General features: G+C 42.3%; 1 protein-coding gene across 1 annotated transcript in view; it reads left to right on the top strand.

Moving 5' to 3' along the window:
• The window catches only part of AFF2 (ALF transcription elongation factor 2), a 504,061-nt gene that overhangs the window by 401,282 nt on the left and 89,113 nt on the right, over positions 1 to 13,666 (top strand). The window contains exon 9 of the mRNA XM_060086669.1: positions 6,042 to 6,079. Within this exon, the coding sequence (XP_059942652.1) occupies positions 6,042 to 6,079 (38 nt within the window). The remainder of the gene's footprint in view (positions 1 to 6,041; positions 6,080 to 13,666) is intronic.

The following is a 13,666-nucleotide window of genomic DNA, read 5'->3' as shown; positions in this document are numbered from 1 at the left end:
TATTTGAAACTATCTGAATGATGGACTTTTCACTTTTTATCAAGAAATGTATTGTATAGATGCAGTTTGGGTGTGTCTGCTAGTAGAATGCCAGGAAAAAACATATAAACAGGAAATGTAACAGGCGTGCAAAACAATGGTAATAGAATCACATTTTATGCTTGACCAACGGTATGATTATTGATTACGGAGGAAAGCAGTCCCTGACTACGTAGCCTTGTAAAATGAGTCCATAGCACCAATCTCTCTAGGCCTCCTAAGTGCTCACTTTGATGGTCTCAACAGACAGGAAACATATTACACTGAGTTTGTTTTCTGTCAGTCTCAGGGGGTGTAACGTAATAAGTCTGGATATAAATGTTCAGGGAATGCTTCTTAAAAGCCCAAAAATATTCTCCAAATATTTTTATGAATATAGCATACTTGTCTATTGGACTAAAGTAACAGTTCATGACATGTAATCACTGGGGCAGAATTACTTACCGAAGAATTTTGTAAAAGTTCAGTCAGTATATAGAAGATGACTAGCAAGTTTCCTAAGTGCTTTATACGTAGTATTTTCTCCCTAAAGAAATATGATGTTCTGTCTGCCCTGGAGGATGGGGCTCAATAGAGAGCCACTTTCCTTCCTTCCTTCCTCCCTTCCTTCTTTCTATTCTTTCACGATAACTACATTTGATGGTTCATGTAATTCACTGTGGCCCTCGAGTCACTTCAGCTTTGGTGCAGCAAAAGGATTCTCCATGTAACAGAAAGACAAGGTCCTTCTTCTTTTTAGGAAGCTAGATTTAATGAGTGAGCAACTCTAAGCACGTCCTTAGCCACATCATCCCTCCTGAGGAAGTAAATTTGCCGCTTAGCAGGATACCAAGAAGAATACAATGCTGGTAATGAGACAAGAATTGGCTCATAAATACCCCTTGGAACGAGTTGAGTGTCTTCTCCCTGGGAATATAATTTCTCAAGCTGCCATATCATGGAGGAGGTTCACTGAGGGTAGCATCCTCAGGGCTTCCCAACTTCCGGGTCAAATGTTAATGAAAAAGCAAAGAGCCCTGCTGGAGTGGGTGTGAGAGGAGGGATGGCTGATGAAGAAGTCACTGCGAAAAGAACGATGCTTCCTAGGCTTCCTTGCAGGAGGAGAGAGTGTGAGGGGCAATAGCATGTGCACTTGCGCCTCCACAGTCTCGGGTGTCCTGACATCTCTACCACCAACACCAATCCCAAGAAGGTTCAGGGCAGAGGCCTGTGTGAGGGTAGAGGGCCCTCTCTCCTGCCGGGCTAGGCCTGGCAGGATCTAAACACATCAGAGTCTTCATCGAGTAGGACTTTACAGACAGGAGCATTCTGTTCACCCCAGAACTGCTTCTGATATGGAGAGAGAAACTGAATGGCTTCTGTAATCCTCGTTGCATAGATTTGATACTACAGATTGATACTACAACCTGGTCACTGGTCAGAAAGCCCATCAACTCTCTGGCTATAAAAATGTATGCACCATAAGTTCTAGTTACCAAAGGGGAAAAGGGCTGGGGGAGGGATAAATTAGGAGTTCAGGATTAACAGATACACACTACTATGTATAAAACAGATAACCAACAAGGACCTACTGTATAGCACAGGGAAGTATATTCAATATCCCATAATAAACTATAATGGAAAAATTTGAAAATGATATGTATCTGAATCACCTTGCTGTACACCTGAAACTAACACAACATTCTAAATCAACTGCAGTCCAGTAAAAATAAAAATGTATGCACTGACGCCTATGTGGAATGCGGTCGCAATCAAGATGCACTTTTTTGCTTAGCATGCTGTGGTTTCTAGAGCACTGTCATCGATGTTGGCTACTCACAACCACCCTTGATGTAGACAAGGCAGGAATGATGGTCTTCATTTTTAAAATGAGGAAACTGAGGCTCACAGGTGTTAGCCGCATCGCTAACATCATGATGATAGGAAATGGCAAAGCTGGTAGCAGAACCCAGGTCTGTGGATTTCTAGCACAGCACTCTTTCCACTTATAGCCCATTGCATCTTGTTGCACCATATTGGAGTATGTTTTTTAACATCTTAATTTATTTTATCATCTTATCTTTTTAAATATTTATTTATTTATTTATTTTTGGCTGTGTTGCATCTTCGTTGCAGTGCGTGGGCTTCTCATCACAGTGGCTTCTCTTGTTGCAGAGCACCGGCTCTAGGCACGCGGGCTCAGTAGTTGTGGCTCGCCGGCTCTAGAGCGCAGGCTCAGTAGTTGTGGCACACGGGCTTAGCTGCTCCACGGCATGTGGGATCTTCCCGGACCAGGGCTCGAACCCGTGTCCCCTGCATTGGCAGGTGGATTCTTAACCACTGTGCCACCAGGGAAGTCCCTTTATCCTCCTATCTTATGTTGGAACTTCCTTGATGGCAAGATAAGTATCATGTCAGGGAAACGTGGCACGAAATAAGTAGAATATAGGTTTTAAAAAGCATATAGACATTACAAATTAAAGCAGCATAAGTGTTAACTATCTAGCCTCCATTTTCCAATCAGTTTAAATTACTTTAATGTATGTTTTAAACTCAAAATTAGCTGTAATCCCAATATGTAACCCTCTTAATGCTTGGTGAATCACACTGTATCATTTCATTTTGATTTCCCTCCTTTTGCAGGGTATATCACATTCTTGAACATGTATCTGGAACTTGTATAAAAGGAAAAGAGGAATTTTCTCCTTGTATATTTTCTAGACTAGTTCTTTTACCTTAAAGCCATATATATTTTGCATGCAAATAATTCACTTAACTTTTCTTCAAAGTCTCTTAATAATTCCTTATAGCGTGCTTAAAACAAAGTCAGGGCTTCCCTGGTGGTGCAGTGGTTGAGAGTCCGCCTGCCGATGCAGGGGACACGGGTTCGTGCCCTGGTCCGGGAAGATCCCACGTGCCGCGGAGCGGCTGGGCCCGTGAGCCATGGCCCCTGAGCCTGCACATCCGGAGCCTGTGCTCCGCAATGGGAGAGGCTACAACAGTGAGAGGCCCGCGTACCGCAAAAAAAAAAAGTCAAATTACAGTGGAAGTGGAGATCACAAATGGTGAGCCGTTTCTCATGCCTGGCGGACACCCCCTGCAACCATTTCATTTGGAGATGAGTGCACAGGAGGGTGACATGAGAGCATCTCACTAGAGCTCTGAGGACTCTGGAATGATCTTGGGTTAATCTCCAAAGAAAACCTCTCAGCCTATTTTCCATCACTATCCAAGCAACCCGGAAAAAATTAATTTGAATGAAGTTATTTTCCTATAATGACTGTATTAAAAAGACATGTGTTTCAAAGAAACTGGCCTTGAACATGATTATATGCCTCCTGATTAGAGAAAAATAACCGGGTCTAAGTGACAGTCCCGACACACAGAGAAGACTTTTCAGAAAACATGTCGCTGAATCAAAGCTAGGTTAAGCAATGTCACTTTGATTTCTCTCCTCCCCGTCTTCTGCCAGTGGCATGCTCAGCCCATCACATCTAGCTTTAAAAGGAAACCACTGGAACACCATGTCCATTACTTTGTGATAATCTATGTCTCCTTTAAGAACAGATTTGTTTGGATTTTAAGGGATTGGGAAAAGTGTATTCACGTGATTTCCACAATGGCCTGTCTTCAGCCCGGTGCCATATCCTATTCCACCCGCCAGGACTGGGGGAGAAAAGGTGGTAGAAAAGGCCAGCGTGGGCGTTCAGACTGGCTGCGCTTCTGTAGTGAAGGTCAAGGTCACTCCCCCACTCGTTGCCAGCATCTGGCTCTTCCTTTCAGCATCCTTTAAGGGACTGCTCAGAGACAGGCATTCATACCCTGAACACCTGTGAGAGATGACTGGGCCAGCCAGATGCATAGTCCTTGTTTTCTCATTTTCACCTGTTACCTCATTCCCTCTCTTTCTCACTATACTTGCCAAAATTCAACCTCAGGCACAGATGGTGAGAAAATGATTTTTGCCTACCGAGCCAAAGAAAGTGCCCAAATATTAATGGGTATTTATCTAGAAACAGAACCTGAGACTTAATAGAAGAGAAGGACTTGGATTTCCAACACTAATGTCTAAACTGGGGAAGTATTTCATTGATTTAAAACAAATTGCTTCGAAGTGCACTGAGTTGTTGTTATGCATAGAAAGGTTCAGTATGCTTATGCCTTGGTCATTCAGAATGTCAAGTCCAATGTTAGATTATAAATAGTCTCTGTTACAAGTGGTTGCCTCTGCCTTCTGATTTATAGCAGTATTCTCTTCATCTCTTAGCCCTCACCCACCTCCAGGATTCACAGATAAAAAGCTCTCCAAATGGATACCTTTTAAAAGAGTCTGAAGAGCCCTGAGGTTGGCAAACCGCTGCTTCAATGCTCCCCAAACTGAATGTTATTTCTACAGCCTGAAAGAGTTTGGCAGGGTACAAGTTTGGTTCTGATTACATAATTATGCTACAGAAGTATGAAAAAAATCATCACTATAACCCTCCAGGTGCTTAAACAGTTTGATAGACTGTAGCCATTCTGCCATCAGCGCCCCCAGCTGTGTTGCTTAGCAACATTTTAATTCCAGAAGAATCGAAGGAGATGCAGTCCCTGTGGAGAGGGAAACAGAAATAAGAGGGCTGTTGACAGATGATCTGAGTTGTTTCTTCTAATATACTGTGAAGATCACTAGCTCTTTTCATGAATGATAAATGGACTGTACACAGATCAATGGGCTCAGCAATAAACTGGGACCAGGCTCCATATCTAAGGCACACAGGCCGAGAGGCCCAGAGACTTCCTCATCTCGATGATTTGGTGTGTGTTTTCTTAAGGGTTCCACGGGAGGAAATTGATCCAAGCCATCGGTCAGCCCTTGCCCTTTTGTGGTATCTGCTAATAAAAATGATTTTAGAAATGGATACTTTGGCCTTTCTATCACTGGGCAGGTGCAGCCAGGGGGCCAGAGCAATGCAGGGTAAACGGTCTCCCACCAGAGATCTAAAATTCCCCAGATGTGCCCATGACCATTCCCTCTGTGTCTGCCTCCACACCCTGTCATAAGCCAAGCAGGTGCACACGGAGGAGGGAGATGAGATATTTCTGAAATATTGAATGTCCAATTATATGAATACTTACTTATCTCTAAGCCAATCACAATGAGCTCCTTTAGTGTAAGGGATTTAAAATCTAGTTGGTTGGTATTATCTGGAGGTAGGAAAATATTACATATTCACATAATTAGAGGGAAAGACTTTTCTGAATCACAGACATATAAACATACAGACAGATACAGAGAGCTTATAGTTTTAATTCTAAAATTTCAGACATAAGTCAAGCATATACAAAGTTCACACGTCCATTTTAAAGACCTGGTCTCTTCTCAGTGGGTATACATTCTCAATTTATTTGAGCTCAAAATACACTCACAAAAAAGAACAGTAAACCAGATTCTCTGTCCTCTTTCACCCAACAGAGACAAGGTCTCAATAAATCATCAGTCCCTTTCTAGTGATCAACAGATGGTCAGCCCAAATAGAAAGGAGAGCCATCCAGGAAACTTAGGGGAGTCATGAGGAAGGACGGAGTTGAGTCTTATCTCAGAATGTGGATGGCAGTGTGGTCCTTTGAAATTAGCCATTTTCCAGAACGTGAAAGGATGGAGTGGGAGTGGGGGAGTTCTTAAGGATCGCTGTTTTCCACAAGCACAGGGCTCAGGTTAAAAAAAAAAATTGGAGGAAAAGTGGAGAGAGGCGGATGGAGTTATGAACCTAAGGGCCCACTCTCACAGGCACTGCTGAATTTCCCAGGCAGCCCTGGCAGTGCCCGCCTGTGTCTGAAAGCTGCGCTTGGACCTGTAACCATGCTCCCTGGGAGAGGAAAATTGCTTTCTGGGTCTCCGGTCTGCTTATCTCCAGCAGCCTGCCTTGGTTAGCTCCTCATGTTTCTGAAGAGCATTTTATATTGCTTATTGTTTTGGTAACTAGTTGCAAAGATTATGCCTGCTAATGTTGTCTAATTGCATTTTTTTCTTCTGTTCACAGGATGTTGAAAAGGCAAAATCTAAGAATAATCCTGTAAAGTAAGTTATTTTTTTATTAGTTGGAAATGTTCATTTGAATGTACTCCAGGCATGTGAAAAAAGAAGGTCATAAAAGAGACCTTGATTTTGAGTTCATCTCTATTCGTGACAATTTAAAAACAAAAACAAAAACAAAACAAGCAGAAAAAAAAAACCTCCAATGAGCAGGGACCAGCTTTTTGATTTTTCCTGTGGTCCTGATGAGGAAGTGCTCCAAGTTATGCCCAGTTTACATAAATTAATATGTGCCGTCCATGAATAGCTGCCAAATACTATTATAATCATATTCAATGCAGAGTACTTCAAGCCTTTGGGTTTTGCACATGCTAAAAAGATTACATTTTTAATTGCAAACCTTGGACCTATGACAGAGACATAAATGGCTGAAAATGTGCCAAGTGATTTCCAGCCACGTGGGGAGGTTTGGCACCTCAGCATCAAGGCCTCGCTACTCTGTTAATGAAAAGCTCATCCAAATATATTTAACTGAAGGTTTTTCTAGCTAACAGAGAGCTATTTCCAAGGCATTTTATGAGACACTCTTAAATTATAAACAAGCCGCACAGCACTCTTTTAAATATAGTACATCTTAGACAGCCTGTCTCTTCCAGAAGGGAGACTTTCAAATTAAAGATGGCTGTCTTGTCATTTGGGTTTGTGACATGTGATTGCAGTGTTGTGATGCATACCAGTTCCACCAGCCATGTGGCCTGGGGAAGATCTGCTCTATTTGCCGGGTTACTACAGGTCTGGTAATATCACATCTCTAGGAACTATGTGTTAACTTATGTCAGCCGACTTCCATTAGAGTGGATAACAAATTCAGAAATGGGGAGTGCATTGATTTGTTTTTTAATCTGTATCTTTTAATATAAAGTGTGTCTCCTGTAGATGGCATATAGTCAAATCTTGTTTTTTTCCCCCCAGTCTTACAGTCTCTGCCTTTTGACTGGATTGTTAAATCCATTCACTTTTAATGTTATTATTGATAGAGTTGGATATATATAGTTAATTATACAGTTATCTAGTTGGGACTGCATTGATTTTTAATAGTTTCTGGGAGAATGGTTCAGCTAATGCCAGTGACAAGAAGGCTGCTTGTGTTTTATAAAATAATTAACTTTTCCAAGTCACCAGGGTAGTGTTTAGCACACCATTAAATGCAAGCTCCAATTCATTTTTCCAAAAGGTTTTGTGTACTTTGTTTCTAAATTTAATTTTCTTAGGCCATGGAATATTCCTTATCAGCCTTCTGTAGCCTCTGGAGGGCTATCTGTGGTCTGGAGATGTATTATGCTATCGTCGTCCTATGGGAGCATTTTTAGTAGCTGAATTTTGGTCTGGTTGTTTGGTTGGGGTTGAAATCTTCTCTGCAGCCTGATTTCTTTTCTGTCTTTGCCCAGAAGGCTTCTCTACTGCGAGCCCGTGGCAGGCAAGCTCCATGGATTAGAGGATGGTGCTAATGAGGCCAAGGCCAGGCCTTGAGTCCCTGGGTGGGCCATTAGTGATCTTCTTTCCCATAATTCGACTGCGCCCCTCCCTCCAGTCCACCCGCGGGCAGATGCATGCCCCGGGTCACAAGGGATGGGGCAGAGGCTGGCGGAGTGTAAATCTGGCCCTCAGTGGGACAGACATCTCCAAGTTCAAGCCCTCCCGATAGGAAGTGAGTCCCAAGCTCCATCTTTGCATGCACAAGACAGCCTATTGGCAGTGTGCGGGGCTTCGTTAAATCGTACTGATGGCCTGGAAGTGGGACCAGTTTTCTGTCTGCTCCTTATGAGAATTCGACCCTACAGATAATTATATTTTTTATGAGCTTTGGCTAATTCACAGTACAGACTGTATCGAATGTCTAGCACTTTAAGGAATGTTGTAATGAGAAAACAGAAAAACTAGAAGAGCCAAAGGGTTACTAATAGAATGTGGAACAATGTTTTACTCTTAAATATATTTGAAGATCTGCCCAGTAACAAACCTAAGTCACAACCAACTGGTAGGTGTTTAGAATTGTCTTCTAATTAAATAAGATACCGCTGTCAGCGTGAGTTTGAGTGTCCTGTTGCATTTGGTACCTAATGCCTGATACCTAACTCAGTTGCCCAGCCACAGCCATCTGGGTACTTTGAGAAGACAGCCTTCTTCAAGATCTCAGCTCAGGGACAGGAATTTCAGAGCATGGCTCAATTAAACTGCCTGACAGCAGAGCAGAAGTGAAGTTTTTAAAAGATTTGTGTATAGTGGTCCTCTTTCCGTTTCTGATGTCTGCCAGAGAATTTCAGTTACACACAGTGCACTGCGATCCCAAGTAGAGTCAGCGTTTGTTACATGTTTTCTGAATGAGTGAACAAGTAAACAAATTGGACACATCCCAGAAAACAGTCCTTTCAGGAACCTGGCCTGGAGACTTAATAAGACTGGTACCTACCCTAGTAGAGTGTCAGGGCCAAAGGGTTCGTGTGTTGTAACTGACCAAGGCGTCCATTCTCTTCTTCTGATTCATGCCACGTGTAAAATGTTCCTACGTTGCCCTGGTTCATACTAACTGCTTTGCTTCTGACCAGTTATTGGCTTGATCTTGTATATGAGAATTACCATGTGATTGTTTGGGCGTACAATGAAAAGTGTGTACAGCCTTGCTGGAAAAGTAGAGGTCTGGAGGCATCATTTACAACTCAAGTATGAACACAGATTGGTGAAGATGATCATTCTGTGTGATTGGATGTCATCCTCTGGTGCAGAGTTTGGCAAATGGTTGGGGAAAAAAATCAAAAGAAGACTATTACATGACATGTGAAAATTATATGAAATTCAAATTTCAGTGTCCATAAAAGAAGTTTTATTGGCATACAGCTACACTCATTTGTTTCAGTATCGCCTGTGGCTCCTTCTGTGCTACAGTGGCAGAGTTGAGACTGTACCAACCACCAAACCAAAAATATTTACTATCTGGCCCCTTACAGAAAAAGTTTGCTGAACCCTGCTCTGGTTGGTCAGGTAGGAAAAGGTGCAGATGTAAACTTTTCCATGACAGTGAAGGTTAAACTATCAACCCTTTCTCGTTTTGTCCTCTAAAACACTGAGTAGGTATTTACTGAGCCCTATATCTTGTGTTCAGGACTTTCTGGGGCTGAGGTATCACCTAATCCTTATTCGGCGCACAGAGACCATTCCGAATTCAGGATCATTGAAAATCGTTATGGATATGAGGTCCATTGACGGGACAGTGATGCCTCAGAAACCCGTAAACACATAACTAGAGCATGTTGGTAGTCTTCCAAGTTGTGTGTAGATGGCTATATTGCAAATGGCATATACATTTTCTAAAATTCTATTACTTCCCAAGATCTAACTAAGGCTAATTAAGCTTTCAATTCAAGTGAGGTTAAATGATTCACAATGTTATTTACTTTATTTTCTTCTCTAAAGGTTCGCCTCCCCCCTCCCTATTTCTCAACCACTTGTTTAATTTATTTTTAATACCTTCATGGTTGTAAGCTTCTTTCATCACCGTAGGGAGACGGTGGCACACATTAATTACACTCCATACAAAGGAGAAATTAAATATATGCTTAGTGAATGTAAGCACATAATGTACCTGGATACACTAAGGACTTTACCTTGAAACATTCAATATTACCTCTGCGGATAAGAATCAAAATTGTACGTTCTTAAGATCAGTGATCAGGACAAGAGACACTGGTGTACCTAGCAGTCAGTTGGAACCATGCCCGTATCAAAGCTTGATTAGTATGTTCAAACCGTGCCTCTTTAATGTGTCAGAGAGACTTTCGCTTGTATATGAACGTTCTGCAGCAATTATCTGCAAGTTTCATTGTGGCAACAAGGCCTGAGAGATGTACAGATTTCTTTTACCATATGTGACTTATCACATACATTTAAAAAAAAAAAACACATTTCTGTTATTAAGACATATGTGATAGTACACTTCTGCAAATGTGAATTGCTTTTGGCTAAAAGCCATGCACTAATAAGTTGAGTTGAATCTAACCGAGGTTGACATCTGTTACCAAAAGGGTGGGCAGCAAGCAGTTATCAAGCATAAAATTCTTCCTGCGTTTACACATTAACAACGTTAAGCAACGTGGTGGTTGTCTTTCACAAATCGGGATCTGAATCCCCTCTGCTTAGGAAATTACCGCTTGATTTAGGCGCTGATCCCTTTTATAGATATGGTGGTTTCATTATTGAAAATGACAAATAGCCACAAAGATTTTCCTGACCACGATGTTTGTGCATTATTCATTTATTCATCCAATGAATATTTATTGAGGATCTCCAGCATTCCAGGAACTGTGATAGATGTTGAGGGAATTAAAAATAAATCTGACACAGGTCTTACCCTCGAGGAGTTTAGAGTCCAGGAGGAGAGATCAAATCAGTTTGTAAAGAACTAAATACAAGATAGAGAGACATACGTTTGTTGAGTGGGGACAGATAAGGTACAAGGGAAGCTCTCGGGATGGAAAGTGCTTCTAGTTACCACTATAGGAGAAGATGGGGGAGGGGGAGCGGAGGAAGAGATGTTAGGACCAGGACTTCAGAGACAGCTGGCTTGAGACACTGGTGCTGAGGTGGCAGACAGTGAAAGGACCGGCTGGAAACTGAGGCTTCGAAGAAATGATTGCCTAGGGCCCTCGGAGCTTATCCACATAAAAGAAATGAGCTTGGCAGAGTTGGATAACATTGAAGACCTCTACCTTGTTACTGTGAATCATCAGTGAGTCCACTAGTTATTAAACATAAACAAAGAGCCCATGGACCTGGGGTCTAGTCCTGTATCTAACACTAGCTTGTGGTGTGAAATCGGATATGTTCCTTCCTTGCTACACACCTCGGCTAGATTATGTATATGGTTCTTCCACCTCCTAAACGTAAACCAAAGCTTCAAATTTTGTTTTATAGTGATGCTTATTTGAGGAAATACTTGATGTTAAAGTTTGATGTAGATGCGTACCAGCCCATACATTATAAACATTGCATATATGATATATACGTTTATACACACACATGCACATGGGCACACACACACACCCAATGCCTTTTCCCGTCATTTCTGCCTCATGCATTCATGAAATGAGGGACAAGCCACATCACTAAAGTTTTAAAGGAATATGTTAGATAGATTAGCATGGCTCCAAGGATGTTGGGTTGAGCCTTTTAGATGACCCCTGTGACCAAAGGTGATTTGTGGTTGGACACATGTGCGTCACAGACACGCAGCACATCCGTGCAATCTCCAGGTCCTCTCAGAATGATAAGGCCGTGGATTCTGTACTGTGTTCTGCCGAGTCTTGTGGGACTGTCTCCTTTTGGAACAAAAGGCTCCAGCACCACGGAGCTTTGGCAGACACTGTGCCAGCCCTTTCCTGGGGCACCCTGTGAATAATGCAGGCTCAGAGAGGTCCTGTAGAAAGAGACCAACTTATCTTTGTCTTACCCAAAGTTTCCCAAATGTGTCGGACCAGAGGGCACCTTTATCCAGCACAGTGGTTCATGGGATACAGAATCGGATGCTCCGGTCTATGCAAAATAAAAGGACCACATGGAGGCCTGGCCTCCATAGGTGGTTTGAGAAACCTAGGACCTATTCATTGGTGTCCAGCCTCGAACAAGAGTATTCGAGGTGGTGAGCAGATGATTGAAAAAGTCCACCACGGGAAGGAAAGAAATCCCCCAGGTCTGAAATGATAGACTCTCTCCTGTGTCTTTTACTGTGTCACACTGTCAATGATTTTTATCAGTTGTGGGTGTCCTGTGGAGCAGTTCTCAATGAGGGGAGGGGACCTCTAATCGGCTCTGGCCATTCTAAAGGTAGTTAAAGGAAAGATAACAATAAAACCTCTTTTTAAACAGCTACATAAAATAAAATGTGCTCTCTATGTCGTCCAGATAGCTATAATTGGAGGCAGAAGGTCCTAGCAGTCATCTTCATAGCTAATGAAACTTGCACACATTTCTGGACACCCTCCTTTTCCTTGGTAATTGGAGTAGCATCATCTAGGGAATCTCAGAGGAGACAACTGAGACCTGGAGAGTGGACTGCCCAGAACCCCGAGATTCCAGCAACTCTTTTTCCACTTTGAACCTGCTGCCTTGTTCTCATCACCTCTTAGGACACACATGGTCACTTTCAGTGCCTATAAATTTGTTGTTGGCTTTAAAAGTCTTATTACCTAACCTTGGTAACAGTTTGGTTTCTGAGAATATGACAACAAATGCTTCAGACATTAATGAATCCACACATTTGCAGGCACTTTAACAATTATGCCAACTTCGATTATGTTAACTTTTTAAGGAAGAGTTTCTTCAAAGCTTCAAGCATGTTGGTTGGTCTCATTATCACCACTCATCTTTCTAAAAGCTTGATGAGAACCTTTCTTCTTTAGGTGGTCAATTAACACTAAGGACCATGATGGTAAAATGGAAATAGAAAGCACCCAGTTATTGATGCAGCAGAGCAGCCTCAAGCAAGCCAGCAAAGGTGCAGTTAAACCATTTTAAAGGGAATTCAGCCACTTTTTAAGCAACATTTTGAAAACACTTCTTTTTATCCTGGACTTCATTAAGTAGCATGTTACTTTCTAACTCTGTTCTTCGTATTAGCATTTGCTGCTTAAACAAAAATGGACGATTTTGTTTAATCCATGCACACAAGTCAACTCAGTTTTTGATACATGAGTTACACCTAGAACTTTATTTTAACATTACCATTCAGCGATCTTTCAGAAAACTGTTGAAAACTCAGAATCACATGGCTGATCTGCTCGAAATTCCAAGAAGTCATGTCATGTGTTCCTTTAACCAACATGATTTGTGCACCTACTGTGTGCAAGGCTCCATTGAAAGGGAGAGGAGTTAGGGAAAGCTTCTGCCCCGAAAGTTGGCACACTCTGGGAGGAAACGGACACATCATGCCCTACAGGCTCTGCGATTGAAGCGTATGCAGCATCTTCCGTGGCTGGGATGAGGGATCGAGCAACTGCTTGGAGGGGGTTCTCCTTAGCTCAGCAGGGGCCCCGGTGAACAGTGGGGATGAAGCCATTCAAAAGAGAACAACACTTTCAAAAGGCACGACGCGAGGAAAGCACATGCGTGTTGTGAGCAATATCTGGGAGGTCGGGGCAGCTCAGGAGAAGAGGCGTTTTTCACAGGAGCAGGAAATACCAAGCCTACTGGAAGCAACACCGCCAAAGACTCGGGCCCCACTTTTAGCATGAAGAGGAGAGTAGTACAGTGTAGACACAACTAAGAAAACGCTAAACAGGATTCTTTTGTTCCAGAATGTTAAAGGTGTGATGTAGGGATGGATTATAAGGCACCCTTTAAAAAAGGTTTGTGGGGAAATAGACATCAAATCCTTTCTGATTACATCTGGCTAATCCACCTCTGTGGACTTTTATGTAACTCGCTCCTGCAGGGCGCCTCCGAGCCTCCAGCTGTTCCCTTGTGGCTTTACCAACCCTTGATTGTTTCTTACATTTGAAAAAATTTAATTTTCATACAGTACCTTTCACGTTATTCAAATATCTAGGCTACACTAAGACATACTATTTTCGGTAGGCATGA

Source organism: Mesoplodon densirostris, chromosome X (assembly GCF_025265405.1).
Source record: "Mesoplodon densirostris isolate mMesDen1 chromosome X, mMesDen1 primary haplotype, whole genome shotgun sequence".
Taxonomy (NCBI): domain Eukaryota; kingdom Metazoa; phylum Chordata; class Mammalia; order Artiodactyla; family Ziphiidae; genus Mesoplodon; species Mesoplodon densirostris.
This window is presented reverse-complemented; position numbering and strand designations above follow the sequence as displayed.